Raw genomic sequence first — 26,246 nt, 5'->3', positions numbered from 1 at the left:
ACATCTCCTGAGTCAGGCCTGTAGCAAGATGGGCAGAAGTGTATTAGGAACATAGAAGTAGTGCACTATAAAGTGTGTACACCATTTTGTAGAGGTGTTGCAATGCACAGCTAATTTGAGTGTACATATGCTGTACACTACACTACTCCTGCATACCACAATGCAATGCAGTTACATTATTGGAGAAGAAGAAGCAGAAGAGGTGCTAACGATAGCCAGAGAGCTAACTGCAGTTATGAACTGTTACGAACAAACGTTATGAAAAAACGTTACTCACGAGCTGACTAGTTCCTCACAAGCGCCTAACAGCAAAAATGTAATTAACCCTGGGCCATTACAGCTGTCAATCAGGACACACAACCATTGTTAACAACACCACACATTAACACCATCGAAATTTCAACAATTAATTCAGGATTTAACATTGAAATTAACAACCAACATAAATGCAACTTTCTACTGTCCTCCTGAGTGAAGGTTTGTATCATTAACGGTCTGTAAAATAAGTTTTACACTGTAAAATGGTTGTTTACATGATGCTGGACGCACCCGCTTCTGTCACACATATATCCACCACATGGACTGACGCAACGATTTGTGAGAAAATTCCAGTGTAGTGTCCGAAATCTCCTTTGATAATTCAGTGCACTATAGTGAATAGTCAAATGTGACAAGATTGGAGGGCTCTGAAAGAACAGGCTCGCCTGCAATTACATCTTACCGCCAAAGAGGTCGCTAGAAACAATGTATCTCAAATGTTACGGATTATGACTTTAAATACCTAATTGTTTAATAATATATACTATTACATATATAACTTTGTATATTTGTTAGCATATAAATGCTTATTCCGAGGAGTCTCGCTGCAAAAGTTGACAATGTGCTGACTGTGAAGAAACCATGCATGTACATAATCAGTCTATTTATAGTTATGTGATGTAATCATACAGGTATGTCAGAGTCATTTGGTGAGTCTTGAACATGAGCCAATGAGTAGCTCTGTAGCTGTGCCTCCACATATTTCATTTATGAGTTTGATGGAGGTGGTGCTGTACTCCTTGAACTCCAGCAGACGGTCTTTCTTCTTCCTTCTTCCTGAAACTGCCTTTGCACAGCAGTCTGGTCTGCTACTAAATGATGGTTAATGCATGTCTCTGGTTATTGCACATCACATTCCACTTCCTGAAGGTTTCAGGTTCTGCTGTACTTCTTGTAATGTATGACACGCACCACAGCAGAGTCCTATCTGTGAAACTGGTTTGGGGATTGTAAAAGAATTGCCTTCAGACAAACCAGAGAGCAACATTTCCAAGAACATGTCTGACTAATTATTTACCCCAGGCTTCCTCGTCTATTTCTGGAACCACCAATCCTGTCTTTATCACTAAAATGTCTGTCCTAAAGTAAACACAGGAATTACTGTGATTTAAGATTAAAAATGCCATAGATCTATTTCCTTTAACTGTGTGGCAAATGAAAAATGTTAAAAGTCAGATTATTGTTGTATTTATTTTTTTCTTTTTGTGCACAAACTGAATATAATATAATGATGTAGATGCATAAGCTGTTGTGACCAGATCTTCGGAAATGTCGAAATATATAATACTATGGAGATTTATTGCAGCTTCGGGTTATAGAGTTTGTGAGAGGAAAATGTCACTTCAGCAGAGACATTTTGAATGTGAATATTGTTGCCTTTAGTAAATAAGTACTTAAAGCGAGCCTGGTTGATTAGCTCACTTCATGAAAGCAGGGAAAACCTGAAACACTGTCTTGCCAGAAGCTGAATCACACATGGAAGTATTTTGTCTTTGTCAAATATTATCTAGTGCTGTTTAAATGCATTGTGTTTGATGATTAATCATGACCCAGATTTCAAAGGACAGGTAGGCAATGCCTTTATGTACTTTGTGGCCTCAATCTTCCATCATTGCACAGGTTTAAAAAGATTAGGGCTCACCTTACAGCTGGGGCTCTTTGTTTTACCTTTGAAATCTCAAAAAGTCCTCTGACATCACTGTGTTTCCACCAGGCTATATCCAGCATCCTGCAGGCTATATCCAGCATCCTGCAGCTATATACATATATATATATATATGGTAGGTAAGTAAGTAGATATAAGGGACATATATAATATACTTAAATATATATATATATATATATATATATATTATATAGATATAAGGGACATATATAATATACTTTAATATATATATATATATATATTATATAGATATAAGGGACATATATAATATACTTTAATATATATATATATATTATAGTATATTATATATGTCCCTTATATCTAATTACTTACCTAGTATTTCCTCCTATAAGCATTTCACATGTTTGTACTTGTATAACCGGGAAGACAATAAATATCTTGAGTCTTGACTAAATCCTGAAATCTTAAAGGTTTACGAAACTTTTTACACTTGATAACAAAAAAAAACTCAAAACTTTTATCTTTAGTGGGAAAAAAATGATCAGCATTCATTCCCAGGATGAATGACTCTGCAGTAGTCACAAGTATTAATCAGCTCCAGCTACAATCTGCGGTAAAGGAAACCTGACACCCGGGTGCATATAGGAATTTTTTACCATTTACTGGTGCAATGCTATGATGCCTGTCGCCTCCTGTGCCACAGATTCAGTCTGTTTCTTTGCAAGCAGCACTCTTACATCATTCCAAATTGATTGACACAGAGTTGGAAAGAGAGACTGAATGGGAAGCCTAAGTGATAGAAAAAAAGAAGAATCCACTGTAACATGTTCACTGCACAGCCTCAATGCCGCTTTCCACTCTTCACTAATCCTGTTTTCTGTCACGTTTGTGAGGTTGGAAAAACAAAACAAACAGAAAAAAACAGTGAAGTCTACTGGAACATGCTAACACCACCATGCTAACACCAGCATGCTAACGTGCTGGATTGGTGAGTTGCTGTGACAAGTGTGAGTGGATGGCATGTTGGTTAGCTAGCTTGCTAATTCCACCACTTACAGTATATACCTAGACCCATGATTCTCCATGCATTCACACTACACTGGTTAGTTAGTTTCTGAAGTTTAAAGTCAGAATCAGTCAGGCTGAAATACTGCCTTCTGCAGCGTGGTCTCGATGATGCTCTCTTCGCTAAATTACGAATGAAAGGCATGTCCCGCCCTACTCCGCCTCTGATTTTTTAGTACACATTGCCTTTGTTGGTTGGATGGGTTAGGTTTAACATGAGGAGTGGGATTGGTTAGGGTTAGAGCAAGAATATCAAGGTAGGCCGATCACAGACAGAGTGGGGGTAAATAGTGGAGAGAGAATGGCATACCTTTACCATAGTAGGATTCGTAATTTCTCATCCGGGGCAGCTGAAGGGCAGCTAAAAGTTAAGGGATCGGAAAGGTTATTCCAATTCATCCTGAGGGAAATGAATAACTGTAACAGATTTCAGACATTCCTGAACAAAAGTTAAAGCTGTGAGCCTATCCCCAGGCTGTAGCCTTGTCACCGCATATCTGAGCTAAAATTAGACTTACTATTGTTAGATGCCAAGAAAAGCCTGTTTTTCCTATTCCAAAATGAAAGTGAAACCTTTCGCATATTATATAATCTCTCTATCACATTATCAAAGGCACAATCTTGTGGGTCAGCACTTTAATACTTTTTTGTACATAATGAAGGAATTTTATATTTTCTGCAGAAATATTTCCCTTACATATAAACTCGAGGAAGTTACTGTTTAGCACTGTGTGTAGAAATAACTGAAATGGTAATGGAAAACACTTATGAACGAAGAATGTCTTGTTACTTTATAGCAAATAAGATTTTATTGTTTATGTGAAACACATTATGAAATACAAGAAATAGAAAACTGTGCAAAAAGGCAACAATATATGTATATAAGCAACAAAACAAATGTAGAAGACAATATTTATATTAGGAAAAAGCTCTGACAGGAAACCCTTTCCGCTCTGCTGATGGTTTGATTTCCACGGCCGTCAGATCTCATGCCCCGATTTGGAAGTTGATCAAAATGCACTGGCATTGAGATGAGATATTCTTTGCTGCTGTTTACAACATATTGGCCTGCTTGAAATCATACGTTCATTTCCATTAAGGTGATCAACAGTAAATGTATGGTATATACTACAGTATACATGATGGTAAAATATAACATTCAAAGATAAAATACTTATGTGAATGATATAGAAAATAAAGAGTGCATGAAGTGCCTTTATATCATTAAACAGTTCACAATTGCAGTACTGATACCTGTAAAAACTGTTATAAACAATAAGGAGAGATTTATAAAATATACTTGAGTTCTTAACCTCTTCAGCTCCAGCATTCCACTTAAATTTGCCCTTAAAAAGCTAAGAGAAAATATTAGTTAAGTACACAGATCAAATACATTTTCTTGTACCAGCTCCTTTCAATGCTTCATTGAAGCTACATTATAATTTTTCTTATTATTACCATTTTATGATGTATACAGCCCTACCCCTACCCTATACTTTTGTACAACCCTAAGATGCCATGCTCCATTTGTTCAAAGGGAAATATAGACATGGTATTGGGTATTCAACATACATTTATCTTGTCAAGGTTGCTATCTCTTCAATCTTTGTTAAAAAAAATTAAAGACATGAACAATTTCTAGCGACTGTGGATGGACTCTGGCTGAACCTGAAGCCGGGTCTTGGTGGCCAGGGCTGCCTTGCGGGTCATGGTGGTGCAGCGGGTCAGGATCTCCTCAGTTTTGGGCCTGGGTGGCACCCTGGGAGCGACAGAGGTTGTCTCACTGACTCTGGAACTGACTGATGCAGAGCTCTCAGAGCTAGTGTTGGAGCTGCGGCGGCTGGAGAGGCTGAGATCGCTGCTGCTCCCACTGACACCAGGCTGGGTAGAGGCTGAAGGACTGCCTGTACGGCTCTCACGCTGCGCTTCCTCTCTTAAACTTGAGGAAGATTCGCTGCTTGAGGAGAAGCTGGAGACGCTGATGTCGGTGCTTGTGTTGCTCGAGCTGCGTTCACGGCCATCTGAGGTTGAGAGGTCCCTCTCCGGCTGGGTCTGCGACCAGGTTTCAGAGAGGACATCCAGAGATTGGGCCTTGTGGAGACGGCCGGGCACACTGGGCTCTGCTCTGGACGGACCCGCTGAGTCCGGTTGTTGGCTGTTTTCTTCGTTGATGCCGGAGGGAGGAGAAGCCTGAGGTTTGCTGCTGGTTGCCAGGTTCAGAGTGGAGCTGTGCAGCTTTCTCTGCAGACTGAAAAGTCCTGCCCGTGGGTTGTTGTATGGTTGCAGGTTCATGGAGGGGATGTAACCTGCCTTGCCATTGAATCTGAAGGGAGGATTGCAAAGGAAATGGACTTTAAGTCAACTTTGTTCAACAATTGAAAACAATAGTATTCCTACATAAAATTTAGGAATTCATTCTTTCTTTCAAACTCTCTAGATAGATAAGATTGGGATACCTGATAAGCCACCAGCCGTTGTCTGACTTCCTCAGCACCTCCACCACAGAGCCAATGGACACAGACAGCTCATCATCCTTCTTAGACGAGAAACTCCTCACAGCACAGTACAGGGCCCCTACAGATCACAGAAAAGACAACAAGCTCAGAAACTGCTTTACACCTAAATATTGTGTTTATAAATCAATATGAAGTGTGCCTGTCACGCATTGTTTGGCATTGATAAATTAGGTCACAGTCGGGTATAAAGAACAAAAGTACAGCTATGTCGTCAAGCTTGTTAAATGAGATTCATTCCTGCACAGTCAAATTCAACTGTGACTACAAACACACACCTGCATGCTGGAATGCAGCATCATCATCATCCTCTCCATCCCATAACTCCAGGTAGGGAGCAGGAAACCAAGCCAAATTCTTAGCCTCGTTCTCCACCAGCCACCAACCTGGAGAGGGAATTAAACATACTTTCAGCATAACAGAAACGTGAGTGAGGGTAACTCAAGGTTTTTGCTGATTGTCAGTAAAAGAACTGCATGAATGCTAAAGCACTGACCTGCAGGGTCTTTGATCAGCACGTCCAGTTTCTCGTCCAAAGCTACCTTGAACGGACGATTCTTGGTGTCCTTTGTCTCGTAAGCTGCCACGCAGCGGTAAGTCTGGGTGACAAACGGGTGAGTGATGCTGCTTGCACGCTGGTGAGTCACATCACCCCCTCCTCCACCTGAGCCATCAGGCAGCTCATCAGACATCAGGATCATGATGCTGTTTGAGAGAGAAGTCAGTCATTTAATAATCAAGAACTTCCGTCAACCTCTAACATCATTTGAGCCAACACACCTACCTGTTCTTGGTGAAGTCTGTCTGCAGGTCATGGTCTTTAGGCATGAAGAACTGTGTGACCTCTGAGGTCCGAGTCACAGTTTGGTCGCACTTCAACAGTTTGTCGCAGTAACTCTCCAGGAACTTCATGCGTTGGACGGAACGCTTGGATCCTTTCTGCTTGAGGCTGCTCCTCCTGGCCTGGCCTGAAGAGAGGAAAGGAATGCTTTAAGGATTAATACCAGATTAGTTTAGAAATGCTGACATGGTTTGCATTTTTTTTCAACCAAAAAACGCATATAAAACATGCATAACACTAATGCAAAGTTCAAGGATGCTGTGAGGATACAACATTATAACTCAGAGGATAAACACAATAGTAAATTGTTTTTGTTGGCTATTCCTCTAGTTACTAGCTGCAAACACACAGTTGCATATAGTTATAAACATGTATAAATACACCTTGTCGCACACAGTTTAAATAATCTTACCTCTAAATTTGGGGATCACTCTGTCGTTCTTCTTAAAAGGGTTCATGAGAGGGAACCTCTTTTTCAGCTGCCTCTGTTTGGGAAAACAACCACATTTTTATGAAATACTATTCCTATAATATATACATGACACACTGTATATTACGCAGCTTTTCCTCTCTTTCTTTTTCTTTAAACTTACATGCAATTTCTTGAACTCCTGGAAGGACCTGTAGACAATCACTTCAGTCTCGTCAGACCACAACACAGATATCATGAATGTCTGTGGGGAGAGAAAAGAAAAATAAAGGATGAGAGATAAGAAACATTCCCACAAACAGAGCAAAATTTATTTATTACTTAAAATAAGAAACTGTAGGATCTTAAATCACCTTGAGTTTTGGTGTGTCCCTGTAGACGGCTCCGATAAGCCGGGCGCTGATAACAAAGCGTTGTTCAACAGCCATTGTGCAGTTGTTTGAGTCCCAGGGTTCTCAGGATGAATGGTTGCTTTATTGACCTTCAGTCTCCAGCTGCCTGCCTCTGCTGCTCTGTCAGATCTCACAGTCTGCTGCAGTAGATATAGGCTAAACATGACGGAGGCGGAGTCACAGTTCCAAACACCTGAGGGCTAAAAAAAAAAAAAAAAGGGTGTACATGTCCCACTGGCTGGTCAGACAGGTGTAGCTGGATATCATGTTATACAATGAACATCACAGAGATCATGTAGGAGAATGGAGAAGTATCATGAAAATAATGGGCTATTTATTCAATTCCTGGCCATTATCCCTCAAACAAAGCCGAACAAAAGAGGATCACTTTCAATCGATTAATAGCAAAATATGAATGTTATTTTTGCCTAGAAATATTTTTTTTTTAGATATTTTCTAAGAATTTCATCATTCATCATCAGTTGAAAACATGCTGCTCCATTTCTCATATAGCTGCCCATAGTAGCCAGTTATGGTAATGTAATAACTCTGTCATTCTAAAATATTTTAAAATAAACATATTTTGCAAAAAATTAGATTGCAAAGTATCAGTGCATTTAAAGGAATAGGTAGACATTTTTGACGTATGCTGTTCCATGTTGGTGAGAAGATCTGGGAAATAAGCATAGCTTAGCATAAAGACTGGAAACAGGGGAAAACAGCTAGCCTGAGTCTTCTATGGTAACAATATCCACATACAGTGCAGACAGAAAGAAAGGCCAATTTTCAGCTACTGTCAGTCAATGTTAGCTCTAACATTAAGCTAGCTCAACCATACATTCAGTTGGCCTCTGACCTGCTCCTGGCCAAGAAGTCCAGTAGGCTACATAACCCCTTGCAAAAACCATAATATATCATTTTTATAATTTTTTTACACTTTTTTTTATGAAAGAGAGGATATAACGTGTAAGCTTTTAAGACAGTGTTACCTCAGTTTGGACAGAGCCAGGCTAGCTGTTTACTTAGCTTTCTCTGTGCTAAGCTACGCTAACAGTCTCCTGGCTGACAGACGGTCATTAGAGTGTTATTCTTGTCATGTTACTCTTAGCAAAACTGTACAAATGCATAACTCCCAAAATGTTGATAACTTCTTTAATGTCAGCAGTTCCATGTTAAGAACATTTTCTCATAATGCTGGTACATTTTTCAACTTCTAATTTTGACACATCAGTTTTTAAAAAAAAAAAGCGTATTCTTTTGAAGCAATCTAACATGTTATTACTTCTCAAGAATTTATTACATAAGCTACTGTCTTCCTTGATCGCTTCCTGAAATCTCTTGCACCCTGAACTCCCATAATTAAAACTTTTCTGCACGTGCAATCACCTCACACTTGTCATCTGCGAGCAATATCCCTTATCAGAAGCTAGTGTGGAGAGCTGTGTGTATGTGTGTGTGTGTGTGTGTGTGGGTGTGTGGGTGTGTTGACTGACCAAATAGGTAAGTACGTGTAAAGTGTGTGTCTTCGTGTGTGTGTGTGTGTGTGTGTGTGTGTGTGTGTGTGTGTGTGTGTGTGTGTGTGTGTGTGTGTGTGTGTGTGTGTGTGTGTGTGTGTGTGTTTGTGTGTGTGTGTGCGTATGTGTGTGTGTGTGCTGGGGGAAGCAGGTGTATCTTCAAAGTGAGGATTGCATGAGGGCCAGAGTCGAAGGGGGTTATCCCGACCACTCATCAGATGGACGTGGTTGTGGAGTCCTGGTCTGAAGTGGTGCCAGGATTTTATTGCACACGCTCATACAAACACACACATACACACACAGCGTTGCGGTGTAAAAGGTCAGGGCTGTCCAGCTTTGTGTACGACCTGACAAGATGTCAACACCTGTGTGTAAAGCCACATGAGGTTTCCCACACTGAACAAGAAGACCATGACTCTGATTTTTTGGGCATCTGTTGATGACACAAGACACAATACATTATGTTTACTATATGTGGCCACAAAACACGAAAAACAACATTGAATAACAGATGAAATGCAGTGGTTCAGTTCCAAAACAGGTGACAATTGTACATTCAGAACTACTATCACATTCTCAGTTCTCACAAAGCATAGATGGAGTCAATCTGTGAATATATGAAATCTGATTGAGACTATATGGTCCCATATTGTAAAAGTGAAATTGCCATGTCTTTTTCTCCATCCACAAAGAAATGCTCACAGCCCGTTTTCAGACACTGTGCCCTTTTAAACGAGCCGTTAGGATTTCTGTACCATGATGATGTCACAACTATGTAGAAAGTGACGCGGGAGACCCTGAAATGTTGACCAATCAGAGCACACTGAGCTTTTTTGGGAGGAGGACTGAAGCTAACGCAGACAGAGGTTTAATACAAGTATAATTAGACAGAAAGTTTGAGAAAAAGGTGTTGTTTGAACATTTAAGCATGTAACCATGATCTTGTAGAGAACCAAAATACAAGTATGACCCTGTAAATTAGCACAATATGTCCTATTTAAGTTATTTAATAATAGATTAACAGATACCAACTAAATAAACCAAAATCTAGTTCCTCCATCTGTAAATCTGGAAATGAAGAAAGAAAAAAAAACACAACGAATTGAACAAAGCTCAAATATTTAACAGACTTGTTTTAACACTGAGAATCAAAACGAATCAGAAACTAAATGAAACTTGTCCATGTGCATTCCTCAGGGCATCAGCACAGAGGACTCATGAAGGTCGTTTCATAGATGGGCCTTTGTGAGGATCAGCTATGCAGTGGCTCCCTGTGTGCCGTAATAAGTGTGATTAATAGCTTGTCAAAGACACCTTCCTCCTTGTCGTTCAAATTCTTTTTTCTACCACTATCATTTTCTACATAGCACAATATGGCATCATTTGTTTGATTTGGACTTGCTTCACAATCATGTCTTTGTTTGGGTTGCCTTGAAACCGACAGTGGAAATGTCCAGGTGCATGGCTCATAGGTTTCATTTGCCTCAATCTTGTCTACTCCACGTTTACAAGAATATGAGTGTTACCGTCTTGCAAAACGCACTGGCCGAACAGAAATAACTTGCACATATTATTCGCGTGAACAATAGGTGTCCAAACATTGTCCATTTGAAATTAGAAGTACGAACAATGAAAGGAAGGTAAAAGAAGTTGTGCTTTTTGTAACAAGGAAGGAAATTTGTGTGTTTATTCATATATGGACATGTGATTTCTTGTAGCTTAATTACTCAGTCAACCTGAAAACCTAGTGCGTGCGTGACATGAAGCACACTTTATGGCTCTCAGAACAGCCCATGGCAAACATTGTTGAACGGTGTGAAAAGGGTGAAAAAAGCACTGCATGAGGCAAGGTTAGAATATCAGGAAATAACTGGGACAGGAAGTTCATCTTGCTTTAAATTACTAAGAAATTAGGCACTGAACCATTTGATCTGCTTTTGGTTGTTCCCTTTTTGGAGAACCGTAGGACACAAAATAAAAATAAATTGAATGAACTTACATAATTTATCTGTGATAAAATAAACACGGGACAGGCTGCATCTCTAAAGACCAAAACAGAATCTGATAGTGAGTGTGACTAGCCAAGCAAATACTGAATAGATGTGTGTGATCTTACGGGTCACGTTATTGACCCATAAAAGATAACACCCAGTATCTAAAAGCTCTATTAGAAGGAAGCAGACGTGAAGTTGACACTAAAGCTTTAAATCACAATCATTATGTATTGTAATAAAATTTGGTAAACACACATTTCAATAGGTAGACGTGGGTGAGGGTTGTCCAGGAGCTGGACAGAAGAAGGCGGAGTCAGTGGGAAAAGGGTGTATGGCTTATGAGAAGTGTTATCACCACTAGAAGGAAATTGTTCACCACTGAAAAGAAAACAGTGGAAGACTGTAACTCCATAGTCAGTGCTGGGAAATCAGGTCCACCTGTGCACACCCAAGGTAAAAATATATCCTCAATAAAACTTCTGGGGAACATGAGTCACCCAAAACATAATGGGCAAGGCTGAAATGACTCACAGTTACCGTAAAAAAGTAATCATATTAAATTGTTATATTTTTGTGCGACAGACTAACTAAATATGTTTAATTTTAAGAGAAGTCATTGTTTGAAAAAAAGAAAAATACAGACATGGGGCAAAGGGGATAATATTTCAAGATAAAAGTGGCAGATCTTCAAGAAAAAAGTAGCAGATCTCCGAGAAAAAATGTGTTTTGTTTTTCAAGGAACTGAATTGCTTCAGACTCATGCCTGTACTATTTCTGCTGCTCTGCTCTACAATCGTAAATATCTACTATCGTAGTATGTAGTATCTTACATACTAACGACTGTCACTCTAACGACGGTCGTTGGCACTTGGAGCACAAAGGGTTCCAGTGACATCATCAGCCTTGTGGGAGGTTAAATACCTGGTTCTCCACACCAGATAGTTGGACCAGTCCCAGCCTGGTCAGATGCGTACAGGAACTGAGGAAGCCTCTTGGATGAGAGGTGAAATGTCTTTCTAGACAGATAACCAGTCCACTTGCTTTTCACTGAAATGCTTTGAGGATAACGATGACCTGGACAAATGTGAATCTTCACAAACCTATTTTACATATAAGATACACTTTAAGTCTTAATTATGTTGTTTTGATGGTGAGAAAGCTGCTTAATATAGTGCTTGGTGCACAATACAAGTGCAAGAATTGAAAGTTCAGCCAAAATGCAGCATGATGTTTTACCTTCTTATTTAACTACAAATGTCAGTAAAAAAATAACAGAGCCCACTTGGGTTAAACAGTGTAGATAGGCTTTGTAGATAAGGTCTGGCGATATCATATTATGAGGAGACTGCGGGTTCATACATACATACATACATTATATTTCCTCCATTTTCCTGTATTAACGAGATACTTAATTTGAGATCTCGAGAAGACAAAACAGTAGTCTAGTCTATTAAATCATTGCATTGCATTTTTTTTGCGTATGAACAATTAACGGATTAAACCAGTAGAGTAGCTACACCAGCAATGATTGGCTGTCAACACATAAGAACGTCTTTTTAAACCACTAATACTAATTGAAACAACGCCAAACCTCTGCAGAAAGATGAGAAGAGTTCCTACACAATAACCGGCGCCCCAACTACTTAGATGAACCCGGAGTTTATTAAAAGAGTGTTTTGAAAGACTTAATTGCTGGCCTGGTACCAGCTCCTCTCGTAGTAAAGTCCATTTAGTTACCAAGTGCAATTCACAAGGAAGGAGCCCATTGATGCTTTGTTTCATGTGTATGGCCTCTTTTCATGCTACTGCGGAGGTTTGCTGTTATCTTTAGCAGAATTAGTGGTTAACTTAAAGAAGACATTTTAATGCTTTCACCGTACTGTCCCAAGCTTATCTGTGTTATGCAAGTCCAACTAATGGCGACCCTACCGGATTTCTCCGTTAATTTCTTATACAAGAAAAAATTTGCCTCGATGGCTCATTTGATTACTGATTTTGCTGAAAAAGACTCTGGGATGATTTTACACTGGATTTAGGCTTTAATAATCACCTGTAGCGGATGGCTTTATTTAGCCTTCATGAATGTTAATTAATTGAGTTTACAAGAAGTTGTTATTGTTTTAGAAGTGTTCTAAGTGTTGTGATCTGTGTATTCACATACAGCATACTGTCACACACAGTGGAAGACATTCAGCTCTGACTGCTGTTACTAATCAACATACCGGATTGAATCACAGGGTGGCACTGTAAACAGACTTGAAGCTCAATAAAACTCAACCTGTTAACTCTGTAGCGAACATCCAGCCTTAATAACAGGCTATTCTAATTAACTCAAATACCCTGATTAACTTTAATGTTAATACTTACACAGCTGTTGCAAATCCTAACATGACAGCTGTCATAAAAAAAAACATTTATCTCTAATCATTCATTAATTCATTCATCTTTAACTGCTTGCCCCTATGGGTATTGCGGGGGCGCTAGAGCTGATCCCAGCTGACATCGGGCGTGAGGCGGGGTACACCCTGGACAGGACGCCAGTCTATCGCAGTCTAATTCACCTTATTATTATTTATTTATTTATTTTTCATTCAGTCATTCCCAAAGGTTTAATCTGTCCCTGTTACTGCCGGGAAAAGGCCTGGCCCTGCTCCTACCGGTGTGTTGTATCAGTTTGTGGGGATGGGTGTGATGAAGGATGGCACGCAAAACATATTGCATAGGCAGGCTCCATGGTAGTTAAATAAGGAGGTAATGAAGGAGGTTGTGAATGCTGTATTTTGGAAGAACTTTCAATTCCCTTCGTATCGTGCACCAATCACTTGATTCAGCAGCTTTCTCACCATCAAAATCTAATTAAGCCTTAAAGTTTATCTTGTATGTACGAGATAGTACCTCCAACGAGTAGCAGAAATAGTATAGGCATGTCTCTGTAGTGATCCTGATCTAATGTAGTTCCTTGAAAAACAAAACACTGTTTTCCAACTTTTTTCTCATAAATCTGCTTTTTTCTCGTAGATTTACCACTTTAAACTTGTATTATTACACTCCTTCACCAGGTCTGTATTTTGTTTTCATACCAGGCCATAGTACGCCCTCATACATTTTTTTCCTGTCTCAGTTGTGACATATTATTTCATTTTGTTGTAAATTAGATCAAAAAGTATGCAGATAGATGATGCAAATCCTTATCTGCATTGATATGTGGGTAGTGCCTCGGGCTCCAGTAGGGGGCGCACGCTCCTCTTACTCACTCAGTACAGAGACGAGAGAAGGCCAGAACGGCACGTGTTTTTCTTTACTTCTCTCCCTCCCTTATTTCCCCTCTTTAAGGGCTCAACACATGTTTACTCTTCTGCCAAGCCACTTATTGTGGTTTTTCTTTTGTGTGTGACAAGGCAACCCATTCAAATGATAAACTCGTATGTAATGACTGACTACACCTAACATTAATCACTGATGATACCATAATTTGGTTTGGGAATTTACAGACTTGAGAAACAAGCTTTAGTTTGGTATGCAGCTATTTGGGATGAGCAGGACCTAATAAAAATAAAAAACGAAGTCCTCAAAAACTATCAATTTGTCAGTTACCAGTGCGTAACAATATAACTGGTCATTTCAATCATTCATTTTCTAAAATCATCTTTGCTTATTTGTTCCACCAGGATTATCATCATCATCATCATCATCATCATCATCATCATCATCATCATCATCATCATCATCATCATCATCATCATCGTCATCATCATCATCATCATCATCATCATCATCATCATCATCCCAATGAGATCATATTCACTACAAAGTTGTCTCTTTCTATTGCATTCATTCAAAATGTCTGCTCTTGACATAAACATAATGCATGGAAATGTACCACATGAGAATGAAGAAAAAGTTTGTTGTTTGTTTGTTTTTTTCAAAATCTTCACTTAGCATGAAGTTCCAATGTCCCAACAAGTGCTTCCTACTTAGCAGCACATGAGTTTATTCTGTTGCTAAAATGTTTGGCTTTGGACTTTTGGCAACTTCTCTGCAAGACCCTCTGCAGACAGGCAGCGAATATTTATACCTGCTGCTTTAAAAAGATGAGGATTCTCACTATATGTACAATAAATGCTGTGTGACATTTTTCATTTATGAAGCAACACTCAGATGTTAACTTTCCATGCTGAAAAGTTTCACAAATACATGATGAGGCAAGGCAAACATGACTCATTCATGTTATTTTTGGTGTGTGCAACGGACACGTGTACTTACTTCCACTTAACTTTATTCACGTGTTCTTTTGCAATCTGTTTCCCAAGACAACCTGTTTTTCATTGATTTATCTGGGTTAGTGGGGCAGTCGTTACTGGAAATCATGTCACGTGTTATTGCAGAACAATGTATTGTAGAATAGAAAGATCTACAAAAAAAGTCAGCAGAGACCGTCTTAGCCATTAAGGAAGAGTTTTATTAACATAAATTGACAGAAGCTCTCACTACACCTCCGTCACACAAATCCCAAAATGTCTCCTTCCCGTCTCTCACAAAGTTTAGACGCCACATGATTTCATATACACACTCCTATTACTTGCCATCACTGTCTAGGCTCTCCTAGTGTGTTTGTGTGTCCAGAGCGTCATTAAAACATGCCCATAAATAGTCCTGTTATTCACTTGGCAGGATGTGATCTTATATGCCTCTAATTCCTTTTATTGTTGCACACAGACTTTTCTCATGATTAAGCCTAACTTTGTTCCACCTATCCCCCTCACCAAAGTATTGTTGTCAGAATCGTCAGAACAAGTTTTATCGTCAGAAATCAATTTGCCATCTGCAGCTCATGCAGGTGAGTAACCTCCGGTCTTCATTACTTCATCATATAATAATTTTTGATCATTTCATCACTTTACGGAGGAGAAAAGTCCCGCATAGTCCCCATTGGCCTCTGTTTTGACATAACATGGGTAATAGGCGACTGCGCTAGGCGCGAGCAGCGGCTGCATTGATTTCTTCACATTTACCATTTAGCATGTGATAAAAATGAACTAGTGATAAAACATTTGTAAGTATGGTGAACAAACCTTGAGTTGACTCTGATTAAATGTAAGTGATCAAATCCATATAGTTGTAACTTGTAATACTGCAAAAATGTAGCATAAACTGTAAAGGACTGGCTTACTCAAACACATTTTACATATCCCCACTCACAATATATTGAGTTATAGTTATAGGTGATACACTGTTATTATGAGAGCTGTCTGAAAAATGAATCTTAAACTAAACGTCATCTCATCTTCATCCGCTTATCCGGGGTCGGGTCGCGGGGGCAGCAGCTTTAGCAGGGGACCCCAAACTTCCCTTTCCTGGGCCACATAAACCAGCTCTAACTGGGGGATCCCGAGGCGTTCCCAGGCCAGTGTGGAGATATAATCTCTCCACCTAGTCCTGGGTCTTCCCCGAGGCCTCCTCCCAGCTGGACGTGCCTGGAACACCTCCCTAGGGAGGCGCCCAGGGGGTATCCTTACTAGATGCCCGAACCACCTCAACTGGCTCCTTTCAACGCTAAGGAGCAGCGGCTCTACTCCGAGTTCCTCACGGATGGCTGAACTTCTCACCCTATCTCTAAGGGAGACTCCAGCCACCCTCCTGAGAAAACCCTTTTCGGCCGCTTGTACCCGCGACCTCGTGCTCCTGGTAATGACTCAGCTTTCATGACCATAGGTGAGGGTAGGAACGAAGATTGACCGGTAGATCGAGAGCTTTGCCTTCCGGCTCAGCTCTCTTTTCGTCACAACGGTGGGGTAGAGCGACTGCAACACCGCCCCCGCTGCTCCGATTCTCCGGCCAAACTCACGCTCCATCGTCCCCTCACTCGTGAACATGATCCCGAGGTACTTGAACTCCTTAGGGAATGAGTCCTTACCCCAAGTGAAGGAGTTCAAGTACAAGTAAACTAAACGTGAATAATAAAAACACCCCTCTTCTCTTTACTAATCTAGAGGGCAAAGGGATAATAGTCAATGTTTGATGTTCAAGGTTGGAATCCAAAAAGAGTGTTAACAGTTTGAAATTCAAATATGGATGTTCAAAAGTTCGAAATTCATAGATGACCATTCACGGTTCGACAGTTCGAAAGATCGAACTCAGTGTTGAAATCCAAGTTCAAAGCTCAGCGAGAAACTCACAATGGCAGGAAACTCACAAAGTTCACAATCCTGATCCTGCAAAGGTTACGAAGTTCAGTTTACACTCAGAACCTTTTAAAACTCATTGGGGTCTGGCTTAATTGGTCACCAGTTCCCCTGACAGGGGTCGTCCACGTTCTTCAGATAATCAGGTATAGCAAACAAATCCGGTTTCCAGATCACCAGCTCAACTGATGCTCCATCTCTGTCACATTCATCTGTTTGGCACAGTTCTGGTGAGGACATTTCTCAATATGGGCATGATGCAACCAACTAACAGAATAACTACGATCAAAACTATGAATTAATGCTACTTTAACTATTGTTGCTCCTAAACGACTGAGTTTCAGATCCAACCAATCCCATGACTCCTCTTTGTTTACATTTTCCTTCACTTCCTTTCCTGATTCTTTGAGTTTTTACTTTTCCATTGAGAACACTTCCTGGAGCAGGGTTGTTGGTGTGTACCATGCAACATTCTTCTCAAAACATTTCACACACACCACCTTTTTCAGCTAACATCCAATCTAACTCTTGGTTTTAACTTATTGGTTTTAATAAGTGATGTATATGTTGTGAACCTTAGATTAATCTATGTTGGATGCCGTGTATAGGCAGCCCGAACATTCTGGGCGCTCTGTCTATGGGTGTGAAGTAACCTTCTCTACGCTCCTTCTGTTGTGCCTTGGCACACTCCTGAAAGCTATACTTCTACTTACTACTTCGTCTGCAGGTCTAGTAGTGACCTCAACCTTAGGGAGTAGGATTTTTAAAGCAGGTGTCTTGTCTAAAGGGGTAGTTTAAGCTCGTTATTGGGAGATTGGGTGTATAACCTGTCTTTAGAGTAGGTACACTGGAAAAGGACTCCGAACGTCTAAAGGTGCCTTTTTGGGATGAGACCTTAGCATCTTAACTCTGTTTTATTCATGATATATATAGCTCTGGTTGGAGCTGCCACCTTATTATTAGGAAACTTCTGAGCTAAACCCTTGGATCAGCTGCTAACCGGGCCCTGGTGCAGTGATTCAGATGGTACCATGTTGTGCTCCCTTCCACTTGGACCGCCGTTGGTGTCCCTCGAACCACGGTGTAAGGACCCTCCCTCCTCGGCTCGTGCCACTTTTCCGGAAGATCTCTGTGTAAACCTGGTCCCACTGGTCTCAGGATCTCTGAGCCGGAGCCTGGTACCCTGATGTTCTCCCACAAATAGAAAACACTATATACACCGTTAATTGATCCATTCATCGTATGTACATTCACATGTTTTCCGAACTTCATTTGCAGCGGTTGAGAGGTTAAAGCTCAGCCTGTTAACATGCAGTGTTAAATATATGCTTCTGTTAGGTTTCATGCCATAGCGTATTAGTATACACAGCAAAACAAAACAGATCCTGTTATTTTAACTTTGATGGTTAACTACCTGAATTAACTTGCTCACCTTACCTCTTCACATCTAAACAATCTTTTTTATGCCAGTTATATGATCTCCCTAGTTTCTTTTGTGTAAACAAACCAAAATTCCCTTGTACATGTACATTTGTACTTCATGCCTAATCATGCATAAACAGTCATGACATAGTAGTTCTGTATAAATATAATTCCTACGCTCTCTGGGCCTATAGCTAACTGCTAGGCCCTCTCAGCTGTTACACCCAGCTTCTTGTATGACGGGCTTCAAAGAACCTCAAAATTTAGGTACAGTATTTGAGTGAACGTAATACAGACAGTGATATAGGCATTAGCATTTGAGCGTGTGTTTCCTATTCATCAGGCAAATGAGGAAGAAGATGGTCCTTCTCTTTCTCTTTGTCAATTGTTTGTGACACTCCTGGCAAAGAAGCATAAGTCTCCATGCCAAAGGCAACATTATGTAATAAAGCTAGTGTATTAGTTTTGGTTGTGGCAAATACAGGGAAGGTTTTTTTCTGATCTTGTCAGAGAAAGCAATGGAGCATCTGCTGCCCTAGCCTGGGAACCAGATTAATCTATGTGCTTGTGTTTCATTTGCTTTGGTAGATACTTTGTTTTGGCGATGTAAGGCTCTATATGTCTACTGAAACTACATACAAATTGGCAAATGCTCAAAAGCAGAGTAAATAAAATATGTATTATTTAAAGTGTCAAATCATAACAGAAGAAATATCAGGAAACTTTTCTTATAGAGCAGAGGTCCGTTTCACGAAGCAGGTTCCACAAACTCTGAGTTTAACCCTGAACTCTGAGTTGATCTACTCTTAGACAGGAAACTCTGAGTTTTCCGTTCCAGAACAGCAGATTTGAGTTAGTTTTATCAACTCGGAGTAGTTTGACCTGGAGTTAAGCGCGTGCACCACAAGTATAAAAAAACAGCATCAATGGAGCCCTGATTCGACAAGTCACCAAGGCAACAGGGAAGAGGAGGGCTACGCTACCACTGAAAGTGGAAATATTAAGGCGCTCATACGGAGAGTTTGAGCAGGTTTACACCGCTGCAGCGGCAAAAGAGAGGGAAACGCGCGGGAGAACATTGCTGCTCGGGTCAGTGCGTAAGTTTAAATGTAGTCCTGTTGCAATCACAGTAATATCACTGGGGAAACTGCTTCAGTGGGAGCCTATTCATTTATTTCATTTAGGTGCATTCCCGAGGGGCAGAAGCGCACTTGGCAGTAGCTTAAGATGAAACATAAAGAAAATGTTTAAACAGGTAAAACCTCGGCACAATCTCATGGTGACGCCTAATTTTGAGCATGTTTTACATTGTGAAGTAAATATTACCATAAATGGCTGTTTTATACGTGATGCAGTGATTTTCTGAAAAAAAAACAGACGGAACTATATTACGCCAAAACTCGCGTGCTGACTGATTGAATGAGGAAATCAAACACTGTGTGTGGCTGAAAGAGGGCGGAGACAGAGAGAAACTCAAGGTTTGCTGAGAAAAACCTGGTCCCGACCAGGTTAGTTTCAGAGAGCATGTTACCATGGTAACTGACCGAGAGGTTAAATTACCTCTCTTTGTGAAACAAGCTAGAGTTACCCCTCTGTCTCTGGTTTGAGTTACCTCCCTTTGTGAAACGGAAAACTCAGAGTTTCCCTCATTTCAGGGTTAACAGACTCAGAGTTTTCACTAAACCTGCTTTGTGAAACAGGCCCCAGGTCTAGAGTACACTCAATGATTGACAGAGACCCAACAACTCCCCCATGAGCTAAGAAAACATTCTGCATAGGAATGTAGAATCTGTAAGCAACGGGACAAGATCTGGGTAGTGGAAGCAGTCTTGTTTCTGTTTGTAGTAGTACGGAGCAATCACATTTAAGCATGCCTTGGTTGCATGCAGGTAAACGAGAGCAAACTGCCATCTGCTAGCCAAAGTGCAGTAACAAAAAAAAAATGTAATCGATAAAAATGGCTTTAAAGTGTCACACCGGGGTGAGGTCTGTCCTGTCTTTGGGTTTTTGTCCTCTGAATTTCCGGTTTGATTTTGAAAGATAACTCTCCTCTCGTTCCAGGTCAGTTGTCCTTCCTCTTGTGTCACCGGTCTGACGTCATCCCCTGATCCTTGACAGTTTCCACCTGTGGCCCCCTCCCTTCATGTGTATGTAGTCCGTTTCTTTCCCTGTCTCGTTGCCAGAATATTTCGTCCGTTATGCCGAATGTTTCCAGCCCCTTTCCACAGCCTTGTTTCATGTCAAGAGATCCTAGTATCCTCGCTCAGGTTTTTGTATTCCCTGTTTTTCATTGTAAGATTAACTCTGATTTTTTGAATGCCCTTTTGCTCACCCTGTTATCATCCTGGTTGGAGCGACTTTGTTTTTGTGCCTTTTGCTACCTTCCTGAAATGTTTTTTCCTCCTGGCCAGAGCGACTTTGTTTTGTGCTTTGTTTAATAACTTTGATAATTATTCTTCCTCCTGTTCGGGGCGACCTTTTGTTCTGTGTTCTATTGGCTCAGTGCCTTACGTTTTGAATTTAGAGAATAAATACCAGTTTGACCTGCGTACCTCCTCATCTGAGTGCTCATTCCTGCCCAGGTCTGACATTAAGTTTGTTTACGGTTGCAACAAATGAATAGTTGCCTCATATGATGGATTATGGTTTACTGGTTTGCCATGGTATAATTTTTATTCAAATCAATCCTAACCCCCATACTTTTAGGCCCAAATCTGTGCAGAACTCATGCTATTAGTGATTTTGTAGTTTTGTAAGGCAGTATTGTCTGATGACGATTTAGCTTTTCATAAGCTTTTTGTTATTATTTCTCTGCCTTTATATGCAGATATCTGTTTATAGAGACACCGACTCTCTATCCCAACTCCATTCTCACATCTCAAGTTTCTAAATGACCGTAAACAGTCACTGATGCTCACAAGAGGAAGTATTGGCCCGGATATCAATGGTGAGGAAAAACTTCCATAACTTCCATTTACAGGCAGAAATTTTGAAGAGAACCTGGCCTGGCTCTGTGTGTGTGTGTGTGTGTGTGTGTGTGTGTGTGTGTGTGTGTGTGTGTGTGTGTGTGTGTGTGTGTGTGTGTGTGTGTGTGTGTGTGTGTGTGTGTGTGTGTGTGTGTGTGTGTGTGTGTGTGAGCATTGGCATTTGAACGACAGTGTGTTTCCTATTCATCAGGCAAATGAGGAAGAAGATGGTCCTCCTCTTTCTCTTTGTCTATTGTTTGTGACACTCCTGGCAAAGAAGCATAAGTCTCCATGCCAAAGGCAACATTATGTAATAAAGCTAGTGTATTAGTTTTGGTTGTGGCAAATACAGGGAAGGTTTTTTTCTGATCTTGTCAGAGAAAGCAATGGAGCATCCGCTGCCCTAGCCTGGGAACCATATTAATTTATGTGCTTGTGTTTCATTTGCTTTGGCAGATACTTATATTTGTTCTGGCGATGTAAGGCTCTATATGTCTACTGAAACCACATACAAATTGGCAAATGCTCAAAAGCAGAGTGTCACCTGTGGTTCAGTGGACAAAAGTGAACTTAGTTGGAACTTGAAACTCATACTGTACCCTCTAGAGTGAGCTAAAAAGGAGAAAACATGATAAAGTGTCCTTAGAGGTGCCCTGCCACTAAATAAAATATGTGTTTTTTAAAGTGTCAAATCATAACAGAAGTAATGTCAGGAAACTTTTCTTATAGAGCAGGTCTAGAGTACACTCAATGATTGACAGAGACCCAACAATTCCCCCATGAGCTAAGAAAACATTCTGCATAGGAATGTAGAATCTGTAAGCAACGGGACAAGATCTGGGTAGCGGAAGCAGTCTTGTTTCTGTTTGTAGTAGTACGGAGCAATCACATTTAAGCATGCCTTGGTTGCATGCAGGTAAACGAGAGCAAACTGCCATCTGCTAGCCAAAGGGCAGTAACAAAAAAAAAATGTAATCGATAAAAATGGCTTTAAAGTGTCACACCGGGGTGAGGTCTGTCCTGTCTTTGGGTTTTTGTCCTGTGAATTTCCTGTTTTATTTTGAAAAGTAACTCTCCTCTTGTTCCACTTGTCCTTCCTCTTGTGTCACCGGTCTGACGTCATCCCCTGATCCTTGACAGTTTCCACCTGTGGCCCCCTCCCTTCATGTGTATGTAGACCGTTTCTTTCCCTGTCTCGTTGCCAGAATATTTCGTCCGTTATGCCGAATGTTTCCAGCCCCTTTCCACAGCCTTGTTTCATGAGATCCTAGTATCCTCGCTCAGGTTTTTGTATTCCCCGTTTTTCATTGTAAGATTAACTCTGATTTTTTGAACGCCCTTTAGCTCACCCTGTTATTGTTTTTTCCTCCTGGTCAGAGTGACTTTGTTTTGTGCTTTGTTTAATAACTTTGATAATTATTCTTCCTCCTGTTCGGGGCGACCTTTTGTTCTGTGTTCTATTGGCTCAGTGCCTTACGTTTTGGATTTGGAGAATAAATACCAGTTTGAACTGCGTACCTCCTCATCTGAGTGCTCATTCCTGGCCAGGTCTGACATTAAGTTTGTTTACGGTTGCAACAAATGAATAGTTGCCTCATATGATGGATTATGGTTTACTGGTTTGCCATGGTATAAATTCTATTCAAATCAACTCGACTCTTTACCCCAACTCCACTCTCACATCTCAAGTTTCTAAATGGACCGTAAACAGTCACTGATGCTCACAAGAGGAAGTATTGGCCCGGATATCAATGGTGAGGAAAAACTTCCATAACTTCCATTTACAGGCAGAAATCTTGAACAGAACCTGGCCTGGCTCTCTCTCTCTGTCTGTGTCTGTGTGTGTGTGTGTGTGTGTGTGTGTGTGTGTGTGTGTGTGTGTGTGTGTGTGTGTGTGTGTGTGTGTGTGTGTGTGTGAGAGAGAGAAAGAGAGAGATATTTCAGCAAGGGGGCAAAACCACATGACATTCACTCAGTTTATTTCCATTTCAATTTTAAAATCAGCCCAGCCAGGCTCACAGCAAATGCCATCACACACTATGAAATCTGAAAGCTGATGTATTTGTTAGCAAGTGTTGAAGGATATACGTAAATATGCTGATTGTTATATTGGTTAAAGAGGAGTGGTTAAAAGTAGCACATTAGGTGTAATACATTTATATTCTGTGTTCATTGTAATGTTCATGTAGTATACAGACAGTAGGTGCTTGTTTCTCCGCCTTGAAACCACTGTGAGAGTGTGTGCAGAGGAGAGATAAAAAGGAGTTTGTGTAGCAGTCAGTAGATAGGGCAACTACTTAACTCATCAGGGTCACGTACTGGATGCTGGTTCACAGCATTATTAGTATTTCATAGGATGATTGACGATACTATGCATTGTTGTGATCTTTTTATGGTCTTAATACCAGTGAATGTATCCATTCATCATATGTATTACTCCTGCAGATTTTAATATGCATAATTGTTTTGTATCCTTATGAATGTTGTGTGTTGTCTTATATGCCCCAGCCAAAGGAAAAAAACTATATTAGGCAAATCTAATGGAGAATAAAGTCACCTGAATTGTGAAAAGATGTAATGTGCATGTTTTTCTTAAGGGATGGGCCGGAACCACCATCATTGGTTTGGTGTTTTAAGACCATACCTAAATGTATGTGTTGTATTGTTGGGCTGCTGTCAAGTCTGAGCAAGCCTTTATGTTTAAGCCACGTCACGGAGAACTCCACATTCCTGAGTAGAACATCTGACAGTAAGTTATGTAATTGTACTTCCCCTACATACGGTATACATACATCATGTGCACTTTTATAATGTTAGCGCCTAACCGATTTAGCTGTTTTTCCCTGTCTTTCTTTGGTTCCTTCTGCACAGCACTTTAGTAAAACAGACATGTGTTCAAGCATTGTGGATTTCTGTGATACTACCTCAAGTTCTATGTGTTTTACCTGTGCAGTTTCCACTAAAAAGCAGGCACAACACCAGAGATGGATACAAACTCTGCAGCTAGGTGGACATTTTGGCATCCAGTAATTTGATTGTGAACTCCAAGAAAAGAGGAATGAAATCAGGAGTGCATGTATGCTCCCCAGCTCAACAATATCCTCTTTATGTCAATATAAAGGAGAGTTTTCTTTTTTTTCTCTAGGTCAAATGTTAAATGTATGTTTCCCTGGGTCAGTATGTTGAAATCATCCGAAACGTACAGCCTACTGATGCTTTGTTAATCAATACGTCCTCAAAGTGTTCTTGACTATACATTTATATCTTCTCAAGGCAAAGCTCTCGATCTACCGGTCAATCTTGGTTCCTACCCTCACCTGTGGTCATGATAGCTGGGTCATGACTGAAAGAACGAGGTCGCGGGTACAAGCGGCCGAAATGGGTTTTCTCAGGAGGGGGGCTGGAGTCTCCCTTAGAGATAGGGTGAGAAGTTCAGCCATCCGTGAGGAACTCGCAGTAGAGCCGCTGCTCCTTTGCGTTGAAAGGAGGAAGGTGTTCCAGGCACGTCCAGCTGGGAGGTGGCCTCGGGGGGACCCAGGACTAGGTGGAGAGATTATATCTCCACACTGGCCTGGGAACGCCTCGGGATCCCCCAGTTAGAGCTGGTTAATGTGGCCCGGGAAAGGGAAGTTTGGGTTCCTCTGCTAAAGCTGCTGCCCCCGCGACCCGACCCCGGATGAAGATGAGATGAGATGAGATGAGAAGTGGCTGAACGGGCTGCATTATAAAGTAGCATTTCAAACATCCATCTCTTCATTCATTCGCAACATGATCTGTGAAGATAACCCTTGCTAAATATTTACAATTTTAGTTCATATCAATAGGCACACATGCTCTTGGAACATACAGATGCTATTGTAAATAGGCCTGTGGAAAATGTAAAAATCAGAAATCTATAGCTAGACACTTTAGCCATGCTTTGGATGGCAACGTGTGCGTGTGGTCAGTTGACCCACCAATTAGGTCAAGACAAATATGTCTACGGTTGATATATATTAAAAGACTGCCAATATTTGGTACAAATATCCACTGTAACTTTGTTAATCCCCTGATTTCCCCTCTAGTGCCACCAAGAGGCCAAACCTTTCACTAATGCTGTTTAATATCTCAACCTCTACTGGATGGGTTGCCACAAAATGACTTTGGCGATCCTCTGCTTTAACCTATAGCGCCACCGTGTGGTTGCCATTTGTGCTTCAGTTAGATCAAATGTCTCAACCACCCCTGACTTTTCTTCCAGCACAATCATTAGGTCAAGGTTTCAATGTGTCCAATACTTTGGTTTATGACTAAATACCTATGATAATAATGGCTTTCCCATCTGCCTCAGGTGTGCTTTGTGTGTAGTGCTAATGCCAGCGTGCCAACACACTAAACTAGGAGGTGAACATGGTAAATATTATACCTGCTGAACATCAGCATGTAAGTGTCATATTTGATTATTCATGCTAAAACATAAGAAGACTGTATGAAATGAGTGCAGTGCAGGGTGAAAAGACTATCAAGGTAATTGTTTGAGGGAATATTTGTAACAGTATTGACAGACTAAGATGATTTTGTTTTACACTTTAAAGGTCCCATATTATGCTTATTATCAGATCCATAGAACTTGTATCTTGGGTTTCTACTAGAACATGTTCAAAGTTCAAAAATCACATTATTTTTTCTCATGGTGTCTTATACCTGTATTCCCACTGTCTGAAACACTCTGTTGTAATGCCTGTCCCTTTAAGCCCCCCTCCTGAAAAAGTGTTCCTGGGTCTTCCACATCTGCGGCCTCATCTCACCGTCTCAGCACCTGCGTTGGACATTCTATATATTATCTATATACCTGTAAAGTATATTGAAACTGTAGTGAATGTGCTGTCATGTCAATACGACATCGGGCTGTGTGCATTTCTCTGTGGATTGAGTGTTTTTGATACTTTCACAGTATTCATCTAGCACCTCCACCTGCTCTGTCATAAAAAAAGACTTTGAAG

General features: G+C 40.6%; 1 protein-coding gene across 1 annotated transcript; it reads right to left on the bottom strand.

Moving 5' to 3' along the window:
* Positions 1-3,923: 3,923 nt before the first annotated feature.
* Positions 3,924-7,267, bottom strand: noxo1b (NADPH oxidase organizer 1b). Its single transcript, XM_083932930.1, has 8 exons — positions 7,148-7,267; positions 6,958-7,038; positions 6,777-6,849; positions 6,308-6,491; positions 6,020-6,228; positions 5,802-5,909; positions 5,467-5,584; positions 3,924-5,333 (listed from the first exon to the last, which is right to left on the bottom strand). The coding sequence occupies exons 1-8, from the start codon at positions 7,220-7,222 to the stop codon at positions 4,649-4,651; spliced, it is 1,533 nt and encodes a 510-aa protein (XP_083789056.1). The 5' UTR covers positions 7,223-7,267; the 3' UTR covers positions 3,924-4,648.
* Positions 7,268-26,246: the final 18,979 nt, after the last annotated feature.

Source organism: Echiichthys vipera, assembly GCF_963691815.1.
Source record: "Echiichthys vipera genome assembly, chromosome: 18".
Lineage (NCBI taxonomy): Eukaryota > Metazoa > Chordata > Actinopteri > Perciformes > Trachinidae > Echiichthys > Echiichthys vipera.
This window is presented reverse-complemented; position numbering and strand designations above follow the sequence as displayed.